At 48.0% G+C, this 23390-nt stretch overlaps 1 protein-coding gene across 1 annotated transcript in view; it reads left to right on the top strand.

Moving 5' to 3' along the window:
* The first annotated feature begins 616 nt into the window (after positions 1-616).
* Positions 617-23390, top strand: part of CACNG4 (calcium voltage-gated channel auxiliary subunit gamma 4) — a 44446-nt gene continuing 21672 nt past the window's right edge. Inside the window, exon 1 of the mRNA XM_063352056.1 lies at positions 617-945. Within this exon, the coding sequence (XP_063208126.1) occupies positions 723-945 (223 nt within the window). The 5' untranslated portion in view covers positions 617-722. The remainder of the gene's footprint in view (positions 946-23390) is intronic.

The raw sequence follows: 23390 nt of genomic DNA, 5'->3' as shown, positions 1-23390 counted from the left end.
CTCTCCATCCCCTTCCAAACAGGAGAAAACCAGCAACCCCAATGGTTGCCCGCAACCTCCTTGCCTAACTGATGGCGGGGTGAGCTGCAGGAGGAAATCGCGGCCGAACCCCCGCGTTGGCTGCGCGGTGGCTCCCCGGCCACGCGCGCGCTCCCCTGGGGGTTGCAGGACTTTGGCCCCACTGCGTTTGGCACCGTTTCTGGGCTGATTTCCAGAGCAGCAGGAGGAAGGTGTGGGCACCCCACCCCGGAGACAGCAGTGGCGGCGCAGAGCTTTGTACCCAGCAGGTGGGCGACACCCTCCCCATCTCCCGACAAATTCTGGCCGGGCTCTGCTCACACCTTCACACCCCCCCGGCAAGTCGCCGCCTCGGACGCGGCCATCACCCCTCCCGCCGCCGGCACCCAGCGCCAACGAACAAAGCGATGCGGGGGCTGCCGGCGCGTCGGGGGGCGCCCCGCTCCGCGTGTCCCCCCCTCACGGGGGTCCGCCCCGCCCTCCCGCGGCCGGGGCGGTGCGGCGGGGCGCGGCTGGCGGCGGAGCCCGGCCCCGCGGCGGCGGCAGGCGGCTCCCCCCCGCTCCCCGAACCCCCCCCCGGCCGCCGCGCCCCCGCCGCCGCCTCCGCCCCCCGCCCCGTGACTCGGCTGCCTCCCGCGGGCGGCGGCGGCTGCCGGGCGGTGTCGTGCGGCCCCCCGCGCCCGTGCGGGGGACTATGAAGCACCATGGTGTGGTGTGACCGTGGCGTCCAGATGCTGCTGACCACGGTGGGCGCCTTCGCCGCCTTCAGCCTCATGGCCATCGCCATCGGCACCGACTACTGGCTCTACTCCAGCGCCCACATCTGCAACGGCACCAACATCACGGCGGACGAGGCGCAGGGGCCGCCGCGGCGGGCGCGGGGCGATCTCACGCACTCGGGGCTCTGGAGGATCTGCTGCCTCGAAGGTACCGGGGGCGGGGGCGGGGGAAGCAACTTCCCGGGGGAAACCGGCGGCGCGCCCGGAGCCGCCGGGCAGAGCCCAGCCGGAGCCGGAGCCGCGCCGCTGCCTCGGACACGGCCGAGGAGGAGGATGGCGTTACCGTGGCAACCGGCATCTCCGAGATTGCCATGGGAACCGGGCGGCGGGATGCGGAGCTCTGCCCGGGGGAGCTCTGCCCAGGGGGGCGACCTCGCTCCGCGGTGTCCTCCCCCCCGCCCCCGGTGCTTCAGGGCTCTGGGGGCTCCTGGCGGGTTCGGGGCTTTTCGAGGCGCACCCGAGTCCACCAGCGTTGGGGGCTGGGGACCCCCCGGGGCTGTGGCCTCAGGGGCTTTGGGGCTCAGCCGCAGCTCTCGGGCAGGACGGCAGAAACCCACGTTCCTCCCTGTCTACCCCCGGACAGAGACACCGGGAACCTGGTTGAAGATGTTGCCACTGTTCAAGTGCTTCAGTGTGGACTCGGGGTTACTTAATGCAGCCCAAGGGTCGGGCGGAATAATATTAACAATAAAAAGATAGGTGCTTTAGTGGCTGGGATGGGTAGCAGGACACCCCGTTCCCCACGGAGGCCAAACATGTGGCTTCCTCTCTGAAAATGGAGTTGTAGAGAAGGCGCGGCGGGTAACTACCAGGACAAAGAAACACATGGGTGTTTAGAGGATTTGGCATAGCAGATCGGAAAGCCCAGATGGGAAACAACATCTGTCAGCCGAGTGCGCGGAGCTCTGACCGTGGGAAATCAGCACATCGCCAGGAAAGGGACACACACCACGGGCAGGCGCTGGCAGCGGGGGCCGGGGCCATGGGGCTCTGAACCCCCTCACCATGCAGACAGCCAACAGAGCCTCAGCGATGCTGGGTAAAAGGGAGAGCGTAGAGGAAAGCTGTTGACTTTTGCTGAGCTGCTTTGTGGCTCGTGGGGGTACGCTGGAGCACAGTAACGCACTTCGCGTATCGGCTTCAGTGTGCCTAATTCCATCCACACAACTTAGCACACATGGACTTTACAAATCTGGTTTCCTGGTTTATTCTAACTGACAGATAGCTCAGCCCGGACGAGCCCAGCTATAGTTCAGAGGCTAGCAGCTGTATTCGGAGGGGTCTTTTCTCCCCAGGAAAGACTATGGCATGGTAGAAGCACCTCATCCTCACCTCTGTTCGCAGCTTCTGCTAACAATTTAAGGCTCCAGTGTAACATCATTTTTCTCTTGAAATATTGGATTTGCTACCTAGTAGTAGTATATGTACATGGAATAGCTGTAGGACAAGAAAATATTTTTAGGCAATAAAGAGAGAAAGAATTACTGAGATGTGAAGGTTTATGGGTAATAATAATGCTTGGCATTATAACTCCTAAAGGAAATCTAATTCTCGGTACGGGCTTTTATGACACCTGGAAAATGAGGGCTTGCGTCTGAGAGCTCCTGAGTTTGCTTGAGAGATGCTGAGCATCCTCCACTTGGACCGAATCTTGTGATCTTCGCTGAGCTTGTTCTAGTGTCTCCAGTCTCCATTTTCCATGGAAAATAAGTTTGTTTGCGTCTTGCGGGAGTTGCTGAGCTTTCTCTGCTAGACTGGGCCTGTCTAGGAGAAATTCTCCAGGGGAAATCCCTGATTTTCCCCACATCAGGATTTCCGTATGGTCTTCCAGGAATCTCATTGATAGAAATGAAGCGCAGCTTTGACTGAAACTGGTGGAATTTCCCCCTTGATTTAAACTGAGCCTAAGTAAGAACTTTGTTTAAAAAACGCAGAAGTCGGTGAAGTCGTGAGGCACGGGCAGTGTTGCAGACAGTGCCCAGGGATGCGGCTGCTCTCCGCTCTCGTTGCATCACCGGGGCAGCGCCTGTGCCTTCCTGAGCACCTTTTGTTTGCAAAGGTTTTGCTGAGACATTGCACCCCGCAGTTGTGTGCAAGTGAACCTTGAATCCACATCAATTCAGGGGACTAAAAAGCATTTCGCGTGACCCATCTGTCCAACGGCAATTGAGCTGTTCTGCTCAAAATTCAAATGCTCATAATCAAATTACAAAGTTACAAAATGTAAAGTTGTCAAATGTGTGCTAAGAATGGACAAATTGAGAAAGCTGTCATCTGTTCACAGATACGAGGAACAGAGACTACATTCTCTCCTACATTTTCAGTATGTTCTGTCTTTGTAAAATAAAATCTATAGATACATTAAATTATTCATGTTTTAAACCATATCCTCCTGGGACTTTGATTTCAACGTGGAAAGGTTCCTTTGTTTCATAAAATAATAAAACCATTTCTAGAAGGTGATTTAAAACAACACCCCCTTGATTGTTTCAGGGCATCGCTCATTCGGAGTGGATGGGTCTTTTAGTAAAACCAACATAACAGTTGCAGATCTGAGGAGATCACAGAGCAAGAAAATAATTTCAGTTATAGGTCTTTATAGGTGATTAAATATTCTGGCTCAAACCTATTTTTATATCTCTTTTTATGTTTTGGACCAATAATTATAAAAGCCGACTTCATTTATTTTAATGGTCTTAAGCACCATTTCACTCTTATCTCAAAAAGGCAAATCTAAGACATAACTGTGCAAAAGCTAAAAATGCCTCGAACAGCCTCTTAAATTGCTTTTGACACCAATAAAGCATTTTGCAGAGTAAATTTCAGGTCAGTTGACATTTTACATGAAAATGTTTCTCAACCGTATCCATAAAGCAACCTGTGTGCTGGATTTTGAACAGTAACCTGTTCCGTCTCCTCAGTTCCAAGATGTCAAACAAAATTGTTGAAACAGAATGGAAAACCAAATTATTAGGGGTTCCTCGATGTTCTCTTGTTTTTCTTCTTCGGGACAACATTTTACAACAAATTAGCACGGTAACGATAACGGGAGTGACACAGTTTAGGGAGGCAGCATATTATCTTTGTTCGGAGCTGCAGTTGTCTCGGGGATGAAATCATGTTTCAGTTCTAGTAGTCGACACTACTATGGAGCTTAGTCACTCAAGAAGTGGTGTTAATGATACATCAGTCAAACCCTTGCCTGTACAATCCCAATTCTGTTCTTTTAGCATGTTTGTCGAAGGTGGAGGTAGGAGGCTCGTTGAGTGGATTTTAGACAATAGCAGTAGTTCTGTGTGGATTTTTAAAACTTATATCCAAGGTAATTGCCTTCGGTAGGAAACTGTTTAAAATGATTCTCGGTATGAATGTGCGTGTGGCAGAAGCGGATGCTTTTCGACTGAGCCTCTGCAGTAAAACGGCCCAGGGGCTCCCTGGCAAAGCTGGTTTTTGGTTTTCCAGGGCCACAGCACCGACGATAACTGCAGCTTTGACAGCTAAAGTTAAGCTACCACTGGAGTAACAAGTTTCTGATGACGTCCCCACGCAGCCACCCTGGCCACCCCTGAGATCTGCACCCCAACCCGCAAATTAATAGTAAGAGCAAATCAGCCCCATTTCGAGGGACTGCCGTTACGTCCCGCGTCCGCACTCGAGCTACAGCAGTTGTCACAAGCCGTGGGTCCCTGTCAAGACGGTGCAGACCAGAGTCTTGCAAACACAGCAAATGCTGTGTCCTACGTAAAATCCTTTCGTGGTCGAGCTAACCTGAGAGAGAGAGAGATTCAACCACCATCATTTTCCAGCAGCCCCTATTCCTATGGTAAATGTGCAGCACAAGTATGCAAGCGTTGCACTGTCTTAGTCACAAGGAGGATGTGTTATAAAAAAATCGCCTAGAAGAAAAAAAAAAAGGTTTTAAAAACACCACTTCATCCACTGAAACTGCTTATCTTGGTGAACAATCGTGCTGAAGTTAATAGAACGTCTCACAATAGAGAGCTCTACGGGCCCTGTGACATCAAGATATGAAATCAAGTAATGTACTTGTAATTTAAATTTATTCAAAGAGTATTTTATTAAACACTTCAGCATACGAACGTCTTTGAACCCATTGTGTCTACTGCTTTCAGTATTCCCTGTTTGCCGTTTACTTTTCAAGTGGTGCGATTGGTTATTTAATTCACATGGAACCACGTGTCCTTCCTGACTGGGCGGCCGGAACATTTATAATTGGGAGGAAGGATCGAGTAAATCATTTATGACTTGAAAACTTGCACAAATGCACATTTGCACAATTATTTGCAAGTCTTCCGGCTTGGATGAATGCGCACAAACACGGGAACTGCAGCAGGCGCATGCGCTGCTTCCATGGAGACTCTTGAAAACAAAATAAAAATGCTTATACAAATGTTTGAGGCAAGCAAATAAAGGAAGGCTGCCATCCATCACTACTGCAAATCCATGGCTCATCCAGAAAGAATGAATATTCCTTAGTATTCTCAAAGCAGTGCGATGAAGTCCTAGCACCACCACTATTTGTAATGAACTAAACACAACGCAGACTTCATATTCAAATGCTATTGCCAAAGTTTTATTTGTGGAAGAGCAAATGTTCTATCACTTCAGTATCAGACATGACCTGCCCTGGAGGTTATATCCCCAGGCACAGGAAGAGCTGGCCGGTTTTTACAGGCGTGTGAGCCTATCTGTGCAAGAAGGTGGCTGCAAATGGAGAATCCACAAACGGGTGTCTCGGCTATGAAAAACTTGCTTGTGTATGCCATGCCCCATTTCTTGTGCAATATACACGTATTTGTGTGTGCATTCTAGGTCCTGAAGAGTGAACTTGCATCCGTGAATCTTTCAAACGAGATGTGAACGCGTTAGAGAAGGACTTTTCTGAGATTCAGCCCATGGTTTCATTCTGTCTTTCCATACATCCTGCTCATACCATCGCCGTTCCCTTGGTGAAACACGTGCTGTTGAGAGAGCGCCTGTGCTGCACTCATTGTTTTTAAAAGCAATTCTTAGAGCTCTAACATCATCTTTGCAACAGTGTTTGAAGCAATGTGGTTTTGTCAGCAATTGATGGAGTGATTTTTGACAGCCTTTTTAAGTTAATTTTTTCAAGAGCATTCCATTTGCTAGAGAGAGTGTCTGAATTTGCAGCAGTCTTAAGGGATGCAGAGTTCAATCGCTCCGAAATATTGTCCACAGTACAACCTGTTTTAAAACACTGAGAAATGTTGTGTGGGGGGAACTCTCAGCAGAAGATGGGTTAAGGTGTTATCTTCTCAAATTAAAAAAGAAAGCGCAGATCTCCTAAATGCGCCCCTTTGAACGTTTGTAACAGAGGCTCTCGAATGACGGTATTGATGTAACAAAACATCCATTCTTCCGGAGATGCTCTATGAAACAGGGATCTGAAGCTAATTGACTGAATATATGTTGCTTTAATGAATTAATTTGCTTTCTTGAACTCGATCTACTCTATAGCCAGTAGGGAGCTGTCAGGCCACATGAGGGTTTTAGTTTTTCCTCTGTGGCTCCCAGCGTGTCAGATAGCCCAACGCAAAACTTAGAGCCCAAAGACTTGCTGTGCATTCGCAATCCTCCCCGAAGGCTCTAAACCAAGGCAAGCACATCTGTAACCCAGCTGTAAAGCTTCTCCGCCTGCACAGGATGTAACGTGGATAATGTTACTCTTACCCAGGTTTCAGAGGTGTTTTGTGAACAGAGTCCAGGCTGCGTTGGGTTATACGAATAGGATACCTGTGGCTGTGTTGTGCGGTGGTTACTTTTTTTATTCTGTATATAATTATACTGCACGTCGTAGGTGGTTGACAGATGGCATTTGTGGTAGTATCTGTCGGAGGCACAGTAAGCCATGTTGGGGTTCGTGGGAACCTTTGCAATGTAATGTAATGTAGTCTTTGGGCTTCTTCCAGCTGCCGTTGCCTTTAACTGACCCTCTGCCGTGGGCTTTTATTACTCTTTTTAGATACTGGCGGGAGCTCGTAGCTGCTGCATCTCGGCAGGGCTTGCCCTGCCTTCTGGCAGCTCTACTAACCCTTGCCACTGCAAACTGGTAAGGCAGGCAAATATGGCGATGTATTTTTTTTGTTCCTGGAAGATTTCAACACAGTAATTATTTCTCCAGTGGATCCCGTCCCGTTCGCTGCGTCACTCTGCGTCACTCCTGCCCAAATCCTGCTGTCGAACCCGTAGCTTCGCTCAGAGTCTTGCCAGGTGCGAAACACATGAAACCTCCTTAAACAGCTGGGGGGAAGGGGTGCGTATCTGTATCTCCGTGCTGCAGCCATGTGTATCTTTGCAGAAACAGAGAAAACAAGAAGGTCTGTAGGAGGGGAGGCTAGTGCTTTCATCTCCTTTTTTTAATTCTTCTGAGGCAGTAGGAGTACTTAGGTACTGAGGGTAATTTGGAGCCTGTTATTGATACCTCTCAGCACCCAGAGGCTTAGTTGGCGTCGGTGTGGTTTGTGTGCCAAAGAGCTGAGCGGTAATTTCTGCATCCCCGGACTGGAAGCGGAGAGGGAGGAGGAGGAGGGTGGATGGGCTTGTGGGTCTGGGCTTCGCTAGGTTTCCTGCCGGATTTGGGGCCAGTTTTTTTATATTTCTGCGCCTGACTGGGGCGGTAACTGTGCTTCCTTCCCACCCACTTTCCTCTCGTACTAATAATAAAAGGGAAAAGAGGATGTGGAGAAACTGGGACACGGCGATAGGGCTGCCCAGCTCAGAGAAGGTGTGTGAACACTACTTTAACTGGGTTTGGAGCATTTTGCTTGCAACTTATGTTTTATACATGCAATATTTTGTGTTTAAGCATGTCTTCCTCGAGGGACAGGATTAAGTGTGATTCTCCACCTACGTAGATTTAACTGCTTTCTAGGAAGGCGGTGGAATTATGCCAATATGAAGCCAATATAAGAGAAGGCATCGTAGATCTGTCCCTTCAATTGGACCTTTTCCTGCTGGTCCCTGTTTTCTGAGCCAAGACTCATCTCAGGAAATAAATCATACTATCAAACCGAAAAACCAGTCCTGCTTCCAAACACTACTTTGTGCTTATCTTCATTTTAGATTTCTGTTTACTGGTATTTATTATGTCGCAGACTTATGGTTCGGCATCCAAATTCTTACCAACAGATGGCAAGGCAGGATGCACAGGAGTAGTAAAATAAACAGGATAAATGCACAACTGCCCATATGTCTGAGAGGCTGATACACATTTCTGACTTCAGAACAAAAGATGTTTTCAGTAGAGAGCTCCAGTGCTGTGCAGGGCTTCTCGCTATTTTCTGCCTGTCCTAAAGCCTCTCACTTCTTCAGCATATTTTGATCAGTTAAATTACAATATATTTTGTCCTCTCTCTTCTATTCCCAGGTAGTTGTTGCCTTTAGTTATTTGTCTCCACTCCCAAAGTACATCAGTTCATTTTACCTTCAAAATTTTAGAGTGGAAGGTGGCTCTTTCCTGGGCTTCAGCTTGTATTTTTTTCTTCCAGAGTGGTTGTTTTGGCTGTTTTGAGCGGCACACGGAGGTGCTGGGGACCACGGCACCATTTGAGATGGTGACTTTCTCTATATTGAGATTTATTATAATATTAATGATATGTGGCCTCTCTAATCTCTCAAAATAGCAAGCCCCAGGGCGAGCTGCCTGCAGGATGGATGGCCCAGCCCAGGCAGGCGTTAGCTAGATTTCCCTCCGAATCTGGGGGCGTTTTTGCCAGTTGTTGCATGCTGTGGGTCAAATGCAGTGAAAGCGTTGAAGCAGCTCTTGATTCAGCCTGGCAGATAGCCCGGCCCCTCTTTCTCCTCCTTCTTGTGCCATCCTGTCATCTGAACATCTTTGTTCTCATTCGCTTTTTGCCTCCCCTTGCTGAAATGTTGTAACTTTCCTTCTGATAAAAAGGTGCCTTCTAAATTAGCTTTCCAATGTCAGTGCAAGAGTCTTTCTTTAGAAAACTGCTAGGTACTGACCCAGGTAGAAATTTAGGATTTTTAATTTCCCTCCTTAACTCTTGAGCATCTCTGTGCCCTCCTGCCAAGGGAAAATGTATAACCATATACTTGTCAAAAGGTATGAGGTTTGGGTTCTCTTTTCTCTGCCTGTTTACTTACGTTGTTTCCCATCTGTTTGTCCAGGCTCCTGCTTACCGTACAAATAGCACTGTAAGTTCTTCTTCCATAGAATTGAGGCATTTTTTGTCCAGTGTTATATGTGAAGGAATGCTAGATTATAAACGTGCGGTCGTGGTACGGAGAGGCGGATGAAGGGAGAGTGCGTTGTGGAATGACAGTATTTCCTGTGCAGATTGCCAGACCCTGATACGAATTAACCTCTTTTATTGTTCTTTTTCAAGCATTCCGCCTTTTAATTGCTGTTTTGGAATTGTGCCACTTAGTTATGCCCTTTGAATGCTGCTCACTTAGCCAGTGCCGTTAGCTTGATAATGCCAAATATTTCAGAGATATTCAGAAGCAACAAGCATCCCGTGTCCGAGCGGGAGAGGTACCCAGTTCAGTGAGGAATTGCCGCCCTCGTTTAGCTGCCAGGGCTTTTTTCAGATTCAGTTAATAACCATTTTTAAGTCACTGCCAATTCTCTACCGGAGGTTTCAGATCAGTTTTCTCCCATTTATACATTTTAAATAATGCAATTTTGTGTAGAATATGGATGGCTGAATATTTTCTCCTCTCCAAATATATAGCACTCGGTAACGTTAGGATTGTTATTGTGTCTTACTTGCATCCCAGAGGCATAGTTTATCTATTGTTGCTGCAAGGCATTAAAAAGGAACCATGACATGTCGCAATTATGACTTGAAATAGGATCTTGCCAGAGGTACATTGCCTAAATATAATCAAACCTAAAATACAACTTATTGCATCTACCTCTCTTAGAGCTGTGCATACCTATCTCATGGCTCACGGACTGCCAGCGATGGCTGTTAGCGAGACGATGGATAATTTTGCTGTAAGGATTGCCGTGCTGTTGGGCTTTTTTAAAGCTCAGCCCCCAGCAGTCAGCTGCCCGTGGGCGAACGGAATAGCAAACTCTTAACACTGGAAGACCTTGTGACTATTCCGACTGAGTTTGTCAAAGGTGGCCAGATAAGAAAGTTAGTGGTATTCCTTTGTGTATGACTCACTCATGGGCTTTAATCATCTTTGTCCAGTGGATCTTCTGAACTCAGGTAAACCATAGCAATGCTCCTGTACGTGCTTGCATACATTTTAAGGCAAAATCGGCTAGAGTTGGTTTCTTTGTGTGCCAGTTTGTTTTTAGCAAGCTGATGGAACAGCGAGTTGCATTATGTCGCATCACATTTTTATCCACATGGATCATGAACAGGGTTGAAGCCCTCGGATTCACTGAACAGAGCTGTTACTTGAGACAGTGGAGTAAATAGCCCAAAATAGATTGTTACTCTCCAGATACGCCGCTGCTGGTGGTGGGGAGGTTATTTGTTGGCATCTGTGAGCTGCCAAAGCTTCAGGAACTTGGATTCTAGCGCAGGTTGCAGAGGGAGTCCCAGACTCTTCATCTTTTTCCTCCCAAATTTAACCTCCCCTGGCCCCACCCGGCCACCTGACACACACCCGGCTGACAGCGGTTTATTCTGTGCAATTAGAGCACGGCAACATTATTAACAATTCCAACTGGGCTTTATTAGGGAACTGTTGGAAAACGTCAGCACCAAGCAGAGCTATCCCCGACATGATAAAATACCAATTAGTACATCAGGGAGCTGAGGAACAGTTTGGAAATGGCTTCTTACAACTGGAGTTGCTAACCCTAACCAGTTGGGTGCTTATCCTCATCCTCCTGCCAGGAGAGCATCGTTATTTGCCATTACAGCAGTTTTGGGTTCACCAGCATGCTCTTTGAAGCCCCGTCTCTTCCGGATGGACTGGTAGGACGCAGACAGCCCCGATCCAGAAGCCCCTCTGCGGTTGTGCTCGTGCTGAACCCAAGCCAATCGACCTGGCAAGAGGCGGAGTTTCTTGGCTCAGGCTCCGTGCTGCTGGGGTCTGCCCCCCCTGCATCTGGATCAGAGCCCGTCCGCGTCCCCCCAGCTCTGCCCACTGCGAAAACACATTTTTGTCTGTCGACAGAAGATGCCCGGAGCTGACGAGCAGTCTTTTCAAAGACTGCAGCTTATGAACTCTAACGATATTTCCAGTGAAGGTTTGTCTTCGAAGCTTACGTCGCCTTGGGAGTCAACAGGATTGCATTTTTCAGGTTACTTAGGTGTTTCCAAAAATACCTATCCAAGACTATGCTACTATCTGCTAATCACGAGATTCAGTATCCTGGGGTTCTCCCCAGTAGGCTGAAGGTTTCTTTCAGAGGTTGGTAAGCGTTTCTCCTTTGCTCGGCACATTTTGCTGCGCTCCTGTCCTTGCCTTTGGCGCTGGCAAGTGCAGACCATATTGGAAGTGCTTTGGGATCCTTAAAGATGCAAGACCTGAAATAAAACATGTAGAATTTAGGAACAATGCTAGGGCTGTGTTCACAGTATCACTTCTAATTATAGCTATTTGAACAATTCATTTGCCATGTCCCGCTATGGTAGTGCTTATTAAAATAGAATCCTCTTTATAGTTTGGTAGCAAATTAAGAGGGGAAAACATAGCTATCCCATTCCATCTGATGTCTTTGAAAGAGGTTTTCCCTCATAACTTGCTTTCTAGGGATATTCCCCTTATTTTCACTTGTACTCCTGGTCTGATAGCTAATGACTTACTTTGTGTCTCTCGGTAGCCAATTCCCAGTGACCTTTTTCCTCACTTTATTTTAATTTCCGTATGTAAATGGCAGCGTTCTAGCTGGAGCCAGTCTTTGGACACAGCAGCAAAACCCCATAGAGAAGGAAAAACAGGCCAGAAATTTTCCACCTGAATTCTAAGTCTTACCCAGGGCTGGGGCCGCGCAGGGAGCCAAGGCGCTCGCCTCTGCGGGATCAGAGGGGCGCTCAGACGCAGAAGCTGGACGAAGGGCAAGTGGTTCGGGATCGGGGCCAGACCTGGGCAGCCAGGACCTCGCTGTCGGCATCTCCAGGCGTCGGCGCGGGATGCGGCTGCTCCCCCAGGTTATCCCTTTTTTCTGGCACGCCTGCTCTGCCCCGGGAGGGCTGAGCAAGTGGTTGCAGCTGGCCAGAATATGGGTAGGCAGTTCCTAATGCTGATTTTACAGCATTAATGTGCACCTGTTTTGGTGGCCAACTGGCACCATGTTCAGCCTAAAATGTGTGTGTAAGCCCTGTATTAAAAGAGGCATAAGAATTAGCATGTATCAAACATGTCATTAGACACGTGCCTGGTAGACATAATGTAGGATAATGAATATGATCACAGGAATAAATTAATAACTGAAAATATTTTTTATACGTATGCACACTTAAAACAGGATAAGAACTAAGTGACACTTGTGTCACCAGTTTATAATTAAAATGCAGTGCTTGAATGAAAATGTAAGCTTCAATTAGCCAGCGCGACCCTGCTTCCGGCTTTACTTCCCACTGAAAAGCAACGATAACAAGCTCACATTTATTATCAGAGTTTTTCCTGGAGCTGTGCACTGAAACATGCTCACATCTGAGCCCTTTCACTGAAGACATTTTTTCGCTTCAGCAGTTTGGCATGCCATACAAAGGCTCTCTGATTTTGGTGATGTTCACCTCCTCTTACATAAAAATGTTTTCTGTGCATATTATTTGGTTTTAGTTAAAGTCCAGGTGCACGGGTTACTGAAGAACCAAAAGGATGGCTCATCACATAGCACAATGGGTAATTATTGCTGAGCTTTGCTGTATTGCACAGACAAATCCTTCCTTGGAGCTCAGCATTGTAGCTCTGAGAGAGAGGAAATACCTACGATCTAGCCCAAAGTGCTACCAGGGTAAGACTAGATCCTCCGGTGTCTTGCTTTGCCCGTTTAATTTTTAACTATCTCGAGGGATAGAGCTTCACAATTTTGTTTAGAGATACTATTTTTCATTTTAATTTCACCAGTGGGAAGTTAATACGTGTATAAATTATGAGGTCTCATGTGTTCCCATTTTCATCCCAAGAGTGTTTCTAGTTGGGCTTTCTGTAAAATGGTTAAATAATTCTCTGGGTTTGGCCCCCATTTAAGCTAAGATTTGTCTTGATTTATGCACCATCCAGACAAAGTCTGGTGCTGCATTGTCTAAGAATTGAGCTCCTGACTTCTGCAAGACGGGGCAGGGTCCTTGGCTGGACAGCTGAGCTCCCTGCGTAGGCGAGGAGAAAACTCAGGTGCCTTCAAAGAGCAATTCTGGAAATGTGTGTGCTGGGGGGGGGGGGGGACACCTGCTTCTGGCAGCTCGCAGGAGGGTTAACGCTGTGCTGCCCCTTGGTTCTTGCCCATCTGTGCGATTTGGGTGCCTGGCTCAGCGCTCCACGCGAGGGGCAAGGCCATCCATCCACTTGGGATCCACATCCTTGAGGTGCCTTTTGAGAGCGGCTGACAGCAATGACATCTTCTCAGGCGCTGATCTTGCCAATGCCAGAAGAAAATAGGAACCTTTCAGTCGCGGGCTTATTCAGCCCGTCTTGAGGACATGAAGTAGGTGCTTGGTTGGGCATTTTTGCGCCCTTCAAATTGGTCCGTGTGCAGAGAAGGCTACAGGAGTCAAAAAGTCCAAAATAAGAAGGATAGGGAATGCCCTTCTCAACCAGTGCTTAGGACAGCTGGTGAAAGGGGTACAAACCCTAACAAGCCCAAAATGTCAACATCGAGCAGTTAAGCCTCAGAAAGTGTACTGAGGGAATATGTCCTCTCTGACGGAGATGGGACCAAATGTCCACACGGATATCCTTCGCAATGCCCCCTCCAATATTGTAAGCAATTTCTACGGGCAGAATTCTTGTACTGTAGGAGTGGATGTCAAGCCAGGATATCTCAACTCAGAATAGATCTGTGCTCTTAGCTTTGGGTCAGGCAGTGATGTGTGGTGTAGTTAGAGCCCCCAGGGACTCTTCAAGTTGGAAAAACTACAAACCTCCTGGTTTTTCACTGGTGCTATTCACATGGGACAGCGTGACCTCTCCAGAAAGCCTTTCCAAAGGCTTTCTGCAGCAATCTCTCTCAATAGCATTTAATAACTACCCATGGAGAAAATTACACTCTATTTAAAAGGCCAGAAAAATCATCTTCAGTTTAACTCTGCTGACTTTGGTAGAATTACACCAAAAATGAGTTTTGTCTGATATCCTTTCCCATACTAATGTTCAGTAGCTGGGCTGAAAAAGCCTTTCGAAGGCAAATTAAACAAGTTCGAATGGTGAAATATTCTTTTAATTTTCCTTCGCACACGTTATTTTAGGTGTAGCTTGGAACGCTGCCCTTACAAGAGGCATCCCTTTAAATATTTATACAGCATCAATATGTAGCCACCTTCATACGTTTTTAATGATATGTTCCTTTCCAAATTAACCATTAGGTAACCCTGTTCTGTAGTGTTCCATATTTTGCACTGCCTTTACACTACCCTTGGATTTTTATTTCTTTATTTTGCTGTGGAACAATGAAGATGTCAAGGCGAGGCCCAGGGGCACGGTGGAAATCGAATTCTTGGAGCACCACCGCTGTTGCCATGGTGGACACACACTCAATAGCACACTGTGCTGCTCTGCAAGCCAAGGGGATTAAAACCCCGGCCCCGCTGCTGGGCCATGTCAGTTCACCGCTGTTACAGTGGAGGCTCTTCGTTTCCGTAATTGTAGTTCCCAGGATCGGGAGGAAAAAAAAATACCAAAGCAAACCCCAAGCAAAGAGGTGAAGGCGCTGTGAAGGGGCAGGAAGCGGCATCTCCTTTCTGAGGTTCTCCCTGGGAACCGCAGTTGTGTCTGGCAGGTTTCTGGATTTTCCAGAGGCTTTTCTCTTTCGTCTTCTCATTTTGTGTTAGTTAGTAAGATGCTACGGAGCACTGAGGTAAATGGGACAAAGCCCGACCCCATCAAATGAGTCAAAGATCTTCACTATTTTGTCAGCCCCGATTCAGGCTAAAAACCCACAGATGAATGAAAGTGTTGGCACAAGCCAGGGGTTTTTATAAATGTGGGATTTTTTTTAAGTCCTGTTTAATCATACCACGTTATCATAGCAAAATGATTTCTGCAGAAGCTGCTGGTGGCTGGTTTCCATCCTGGTTTCCCTCTCTCCACCAGAGATGGCTGCAGATGGCTGCACCCATAGGTCACCCATGGGCCGCGTGACCCAAAACTTAGCGAAGCCTCAGCAGACTGACACATGGCACGGCCACCCAGGTTTGGTAGGGAGATTGTTCCCCTGACACAAAAAAAAAAAACAAAAAACCAGAGAGACATCAGAGCTTGTCCTGTGCCCTGAAAGCAAGAGCAAAATATTCCTGCACGCTACGTCCTAAAGAAGAGTTGCACCCTTCAGAGATGAAACCCAGCCTCTCCTCTTGCCTGCTGCTGGGGCCTTATCCTGCACTCGTTTTGTAAGTAAGAGCTTCAGTTAAGTCAGTAAAGATTTTGTCTGAGGATAATGGGCTCGACGAAATACTGAAATGCAATTTCCCCGAGTTGCAGTGTGCTGAAGGAAGAGATTGGGTCACAGCAATCCCCTTCCAGCGACGGAGCGCGGCTCCCGCTGTACACATCGCTGAATCAGGCCGAGCGAGGATGTCACCCTCTCTGCTGCTGCCATGTAAGACACCTTATAAAAAGCAGCGGGGCATTTTCGTATCTTCCCTCCCATGAACTGAATCTGGTACGTTTTGGCTCCCGCGGTGATTCGGTGTGCTCGGTTTTTAAACGTACTGGTAAAGGGATAGTGTTTGCTCCAAACAAAAGCCGTCTGGGCATGGCGTTCCCGACGTGTGCCTCAGTGTAAGGAGCCAGGCAGGAGCCAAAATACAGGGAACCGCTCTCTTCCACCACGGGAAGGGCAAGGTATGGCCAAGCTTAAATTGTGCCATTATTTGAGGCTCTTCTTTGGGTTGCAGAGGCGATTTTTTCTCAGTGTTTGCTGCAAATATGTTTAAATTCGCTCTGTTTTGGAGGCAAGTAGTCAATGCATCTGAAGTGCATACTTGACATATGTTTCTTTTCACATGCTGTCCTCCATTCGTTTCATGTAGCAGATGCTCAGTTTACGACTTTAAATGTATTCTTATTTACTAGAAATTATTTTAGAAAATAGCTGTTTAGAACTAAACATTTCCAGCCCTTCTTCTGGGTGCGGGGAGCTCCTTTTTGCAGCTGTCCTGTGTGGCTGCATGCAGATGTTGACAGGTTCATTTGCATTTGAAGAGCTGGATGCAGTGAGCTAAGCAAGGGGTTTTTCTTCCCTGTCTCTGAAGGCAGTCGCTTAAACACTCCTTGCCAAATTTAGCCCTGATGCCACTCTTCTTAATTAACTCAAGCAACATCCAAGCAGAGTTTGGCCCATTGTTAGCCGCCCCTTTATTCCAGGGTTGAATTGAGCCCCCTGACCATGGGCAAGAAAGGCTCTGATCCTGGACGTGGATTGTACGACAGCGAGATGCAAGGGCAGTCCTGGCTCCCAGCGAGGTGCTATGTGCGCGCTGCTTTATCTGACAGCCGCTATATTGTCCCGTTCCCTGGAACTGCAGGTCCAAACCTTCCAGCTGAGGGCTCTGGTTTACCCGGCTGCTGCATACTACTGAACTCAAATCTTTTAGTAAAAAGGAAATCCTGCTAGCAAGAAAAAAAGTGCAGCTTGCACTGCTTGATCCCCCTTCCTGGAGAGTACTCTTCTTTTTTTTTTTATTGTTGCGTGGGTTTTTTTCCCCTTAAAATAAGATTGCGTAAAGAATTTCAGCAGAAAGACCCAAATTTAGACTTCAGTCCATCCCATCGATAAAGGAAAAGGCAGAAGTCTTGGTCCACAGCCATGCTGTCAGCCGCTAGAAACCGTTGCTCCAGGTCTTTCATGTGCATGATCCATCCACATGGACCCAAAGCACGGTTTAGCAGCGACCAAAAACTTTGATGCTGTGGCAGGGAGAAAAGGTAACGTTCAAAGAGCTGGAGCCCTCTCACGATCAAGGCCTGTAGACTTTGCTTCCTCTTCATTTTCTTTTCATTCCTTTAGATGTTACAAAACCGCCAAGGAAAGCTACATCCAGCGGGTATTAGAGCACCCAACTGACCCTGCAGAAGCATGGGAAGGCGTAATTAAGGATGTCCTTTTTTTGACCTTCATTTCACTGCAATTCTGGGCTTCCCTGCCATGTCCCTGCCACGTCCCTGCCGTGGGCAGATGCTGGTCTCACTTCTCCCCCCTAATCTGGGGGATTTCCGCAATTTTCCGGTTTCCTCGTGCTGGTCTAACACAAATTGCAGCTGGAGCTGAGTTTGCTGCACATCCCTGCGTCAAGGCTGCCGTGAGGACAAAGTTACGCATCTGAACTTCGGCAGTTTTGGTGTCGACACGTAGGCATTAAAATGAACACTAACAACACCTTGGGCTCGGTCTGCGTTTTGGAGCATTCGTGGCAAAATTCTTACTGGTGGCAGTCAAGGACAAGCTGATGAATCACCCCAGCAGTGCATGGGTGCACAGTGCGCGTTCTTAAAGAAAAAAGTGTTTACTCCAGTCCGTCATCCGCGCCACGCATGAAGCTTTTCTTGTAGGTACCTTTTTTTATCTGTGTAAAACCTTAAGGGGAGGGGATAGGGCTGGAGAATGTCGCTGTTAGACAGGCACGATTCAGGTACCCATGGCGACATGCGATCGCTCCGCATTGTCGCCAACACAAGAAGATTACCTTACACAAGAATAACTAAGAACAGAATTTTTGACCTTCAAGATTTTCTTATCTGTGAACATTATAACCAGATAGCAGTGCAACCCAACTTGTCAACAGCAAGAAATAAAAGGAAAATAAAACTAATTTAAAAGCCGACAGTGGCAGTGGGATAAATTCTTACATTTATCATTTCAGAGGTTCCCATCGCTCCTGCCTCTTTTCCTGCAAGGTTTAAATTATTAGATTTAATTTTTTTTACATTACGTTTACTCTCCTAAGAATAGAATACAATTTACAGAAGCTCATATGGACGAAAAAGCATTTTCCTTTTGTGCTGTTGCTCACACAAATTAACAGACACAAACCTGCACCTCCCAGCTTTCCAAAAACCTCGACTCATACTGTCAGATAAATTAATTCAATATTTGGAAATTTATTTTGAAATCCTTAAAAGAAGCAGCTTTATTACTTGAACTTTCACTTAAAAAATACAATGTATTTCAGATTCTGGTGCAAGACTTTATCTGGTCCAGTTAAAGGGGTGGATTCTTCACAACACTTACGTGTGCGGCTGGTCCTGGCAGTGCTAGAATTGGAGAAATTTGCATGAGAAAAGATCCTTAAAGTGAAGAAATGCAATTTGAGGATCTAAGCTTGCCATAACAGCTGGAAAGAACCCAGTAAAATGGAATTCAATATCTGCTATTGTAGATCTCCCAGGTTCCAAGCTTCCGAGGCAGAGAATGATTTTTAAGCAGTATTTTAACTTGCCCGTGCATGAATTATTTCTAGTGACTTGCTCAAAAATAGCAATTTGAGCCTGACTCGCAGTGTACTTACACCGGACTGGAGCGCGGCCGGGCAGCCTGCCCGCACCGGGGAACACCAACCCTTCTGCACACACCTGAACCAAACACCCGCCCTGGGTCTGGCGCCACGGGCTGGGGATGCACTCGCCCTGTCCCTTGTCCCTCCCCTGGCACGGGTCAGCGGGGAATGGCCAGAGTTCGGGGTCCAGACATCTCGCTAAGGTCCGAGCCAGCGAGGGAGAGCCGAAGTTCGTTGCCAGCAGGGGCTGAGGGCGAAGTGCTGTCCCCCGGGAGCAGGGGAGCATCACGCTGCGTGACTCAGAGGCGCAGCTGAGTCACAGCCTCCCGTGGCTTCCCCTGTGATGGGAACGGGTTAGACACCGCATTCAGGATTGTGCTTGAAGTCACGATCCAAATCATTGTGTTCAGGCTCCTCGTTTGCTTCACAAGGAGAAAGCATGTTGCACTTTTTGGAGAAGAGAAAGGAGTCTGTGGTGCGGGAAAACCAGCTCCTGGATTCCCACTCATGAGAGTGCTGCTAAGGGAAAAAAATAATCCAGCAAGACCCACCTTTAAAGCGCAAGGGGATGACAGTATCTCTGCTGGAGCCCCTCAGAAGTCCATGAAGGTACGCCTGGCAGATCGAGTAGCCGCTGGTTAGCAGGACACATCAGCTCAGATCGCCTGAGGCGCGTGGAGCTGTTGTGGAAAAGCACTGACATCTCATGAGGGTACGGCTCTCCTACTCGAGAGCATTCAGGAGCAGATCTGCAGAGGGGTTTAGGTGTTGCTGTGTCTAAAAGGTAGAAACTCAGCCGACAAACCCCAGGGCTCTGGACAATAAATGACACCAAAGAGCAAAGCTCAGGAGCCGGACCCTAATCGCGAGCGGGCTGGCATCAGGCTCAGCTGTGCAAACCCACGGGGCTGGTGTTTCGGGCTGTGCTCATCCTGGGGGATGGACACCACATTTAGGAGTCATCTGGATGGAGTCATGGCAGAGCAGGCGTCAGGGCATCCCCTCTGGGATGCTGGCGCTTCCCTCGCAGCACCCACCGTTAGAGTTAAATGACACTCGGTTAAATGATCGTCGCTCCCCAGGGGGTACTTGCTGGCACATAACCCGGTGAATCCAGTCTCTGGAGCAGGAGCCATCTAGAGCCACTATGAAAACTTTCTCAAGAGCTTATTTAGGAGAGAAAGACCTGATGCGTCAGTAGCGCTGTGTGCAGGAGAGCTGCTGGAGCCGGTTGATATTTCGACACGACCGAGTATTTTTAGAGCCATCCTATGGTGCAGGAGTTTTAACTTCCATTTCACAGCCCTTGAAGCCGGGCAAACTTTCATTAACATTTGATGCCTTGAAGTCATGCGAGGTCTGGGGGAAAAGGGAGGGGAAGGAGGAAAAAGAAATACACCTTTTTGGAGCCTATAGTTTGCGAAGTTGCTGTGAAGCTTAGAAAAAGCTTCCAATCCCTCCTCTTTGTACCAAGTGCTTTTAAAGTACCCAGACCATTCAGAGAGCATAGCTAGAATCCAAACCATGGCTGTGTGGGAGAGTCTTGCTTAATTAAAAGTTAAGTTAACATGTCAAATACCTGGAGTCCCTCTGGCCCCTGGGGACGTTCAAGCACTTTTTAAACAGAGCTTCCCACCTCAGAAGGGTTATACCTCCCTTCTTCACCCCGATTGGGCAACTTTGCTAATATAGGGCTCTTTGACCCGTAAATCCCCAAACTATTTATAAGCCATCACGACTCCACCCTAGAGAGGAGAAAGAGGGACTCGGAGCAGTTAGATTTGCTCCCAGTTCCCACTGCACACGATGCCATTTCTGCTCAGTTCAAAGTGAGGCTTTTCTACCCAAATTTATACACGGGAAAACAGTGCTTCCCTGGCTACAAGGCAGGGTTTCAACTGGAAAATAAATTAACAGAAACTCTATTTTTCCCCCCGAATACACACACGTATACACACACACACACACAGAGTCTCTTTGCACACAACTGAGATTTTTTCATAGGCTGGGGGAATAGGAAGAAGAGACGTATTTTTGTCTCCTTGGCAAAAATAAATTGGCAGCATATCACTGAGTTGTAAAGATTGAGCGAGTACCAGAGCGCGGCCCCGTTAAGAGGAGCGGGTTCTGGAAAGCTGCCCTTTGGCTGCCTGCTCCCATCTGCCAGGACTGTCGCAGGGGTGCTGTCCCGGGGGGGCTCAGTGTGGGGGACCCCAAACAGCCCGTACGGGCTCCTGTGGAGGAAGAGGAGTTTGCAATACCTGGAAACGAGGAGCTGTCAGCTCTGCATCGCGCCAGATGAAGTGTCTGAAGGGGAGAGGAGCTGTAAATCTCCCCCTGTGCATGGCAGCGTTCCCGGGCGGTCGGAGTCGCTGCCTGCCTCCCGAGCTGCGCACCTCTCGGGAGGGCTCGCCAAGGTGGTGACAAACTGGTCCTCTCCTGCTTTCAGAGCTCAGCAGGAAATATGGTCCCCGAGATGCTGTTACTCAAGGGCAGGGAGAGAGATGAAGGACTGACGAGGGAGGGCTGTGAGGGAGTCAACGGCACAACAGCCTGCGGCGCTGGGCATGGGGGCACCTGCCTTGTGTCCAGTCTTCCCAGCAAAAGGAAAACTTCTTGGCTTTCTCCTCCCAGCTATGAACCTCCCCAGACGCTTCCATGCCATCCCAGGACAGCAAAAAGCAATAGGCATTGCTGGTTACAAGGGGAGATATGCCTGATGCCGATAAGGGCTGGGACTCTCAGATACGTTATTTAAATCCAAGTCTGAGATCCCAGGTCGACTTGCCCAAAGCTACCACCACCATTATCCTTCCCCAGTGCAGGTAGAGACATCGCGTAGTAAAATGCAATTCTGAAATACTGAAAGTAAACTCAGAAATCTCGGCAATAAAATATTTATGCATCTGTGCTTTAGTGCATTGTAATTTTGCATGATATGCTTTACTTTTCAAGACTGACTAGATTGAAGCACTTCTGATTCATTAAACACATTTTCCCAAATGCTGTTTCTACAAATATTGTTGGGCCATTGTGTTTAGTTGTATTTATTAGCTGGTGTAACAAGGAAGTTACATCTTCCATAACCCTGAGAGGAACCCGCTTAAATGTGTTGCTCTGAATCTCAGCAGAGAAGAAAACAGTTCTAATGAATAATTAAAGCTTAAAGAGGTCATGCTGCTTTTGCAGTCTCATTTTTATTTGTCACTGCTTAGTTTGCATTAGGAAATAGAAAGTTTCAGGTGCAGGAGCCAAATGTGTTCATTTAAACAGATCTATTTGGTAGCCCTCTCCATTTTTATGTATTAGGTCATTTGTTAACTGTGATAATTTAAATCGGTCCTGGGAATTGTAAGTTTCAGGCTCTTAATTTTCATCAGGCAGCAGCTTTGTGCATCCCCTCACCTTCTGTCAGCAGCACGGGCACTGGCTCGGGGGCCGGGCGGCGCACACACCGAGCTGGGCAGGGCTGTGGATGCAGGCAGAGCTGCTCAGGGAGGACCCAGGTCGCCATCTGGTCCCCGGCTCCACAGGCGCCACCGATCTGCCAAGCTCCTGCTCTCCTCCTGGGCCCTCTCCTTGCCTCCGGCCACCCACCGTCTCCTCCTCCTCCTCAGCTCTCTCTCCCTCCCGCTTTCTTCCACGCTTCCTTTCCTCCTTCCCTGCGAACCACCTCCCGTTCCTCCCCACTCTGCCCCAAAGTGCTCCTTTTCCTCCTCCCTTCCTACATTGCTCTCGGCCGTCCTGCCACGGGCCCTTATTCCCCCACGGCTGCTCATCATTTTCCTCCCCTTCTCAAAGACCAGCCTGCCCCATCTCCCGCAGGATGCTGCCCACAGCCTTTCTCCTCCCAGCTATGAACCTCCCCAGACGCTTCCATGCCATCCCAGGACAGCAAAAAGCAAGAGGCGTTGCTGGTTGCAATGGAAGATATGCCTGATGCCGATAAGGGCTGGGACTCTCAGATACATTATTTAAATCCAAGTCTGAGATCCCAGACTGGCTTGCCCCGGGACATGCCGGGGACACACACACACACCCCCTCCGCCACCAAATACGCGAGAGCACCTGGCCTCCATGAGGGTATGGCACGTTATGGGCTGCACATACTGCTGGGAATCGGGACTAACCACATCAGCAATAACTCTAATTCAAGCTAAAGTCCTTCATATTTCCGTTCTGTTTTCTTCCAGGATATATTACTGTTGCAAAACATTTTTGTGCCTTTTGTTTCTTCACACTGGAACCTCGTGTTTCTAACCAGCAGCTCTGTTATTTGTTCCCAAGGTATGAGTTCCCAAGCCATGAGTATTCAACTAGACAGCACGGTCTCTTGGATGCACCACACTAATCTCTCTGAGTGGAGTGTCTTTTCCAGTAATACATCATGCAGACGATTTTTGAAACCTTTGCCTTGCATGTCCCAAATCCAGCCATCAGCAGGGTTTGGCAGTTAGACCCCTTTCTCCTAACCTTTAGATTCCCCGTTGTCATCTGCCTTGTTTCAGTCCCGCATCGCTGATTGTGCATGATCAATCTCTAGAGGTTTAGTTTCTATGTATAACTCAACAAGCTGGCATAGAAATGAGGAAGACATGCTCCAAAATGAATGCAGATCCAACTCAAGGTCACTGCATTATGAAGACAGACATATTGCAAGCATTCTCTTCAATTAAGATGATTTATGGAGTGAAATTTCCCTATTGCTTCTTCAATATCCAACTATTTTTCTAAATGCCATCGTCTTATAATGAATCACCATGGGCTGAAGAGACATGGAAGAATTACAAGATTCCAAGAGCGTCCAAATATCCTGCACGTTCCTAATCAGTTAATTAGTGAGCTCCTATATCACTGCTTTCCAATGTAACCCTTGCTTTTTTTCATGAAAAAAACTTTCTGTTGCATGAACAAGCCAAAAGAAGGTTTGTAAAGAAAGAGTTCAGTTCTAGATGTCGGCTTACAG

The sequence above is a fragment of the Chroicocephalus ridibundus genome, chromosome 14, assembly GCF_963924245.1.
Source record: "Chroicocephalus ridibundus chromosome 14, bChrRid1.1, whole genome shotgun sequence".
NCBI lineage: Eukaryota > Metazoa > Chordata > Aves > Charadriiformes > Laridae > Chroicocephalus > Chroicocephalus ridibundus.
This window is presented reverse-complemented; position numbering and strand designations above follow the sequence as displayed.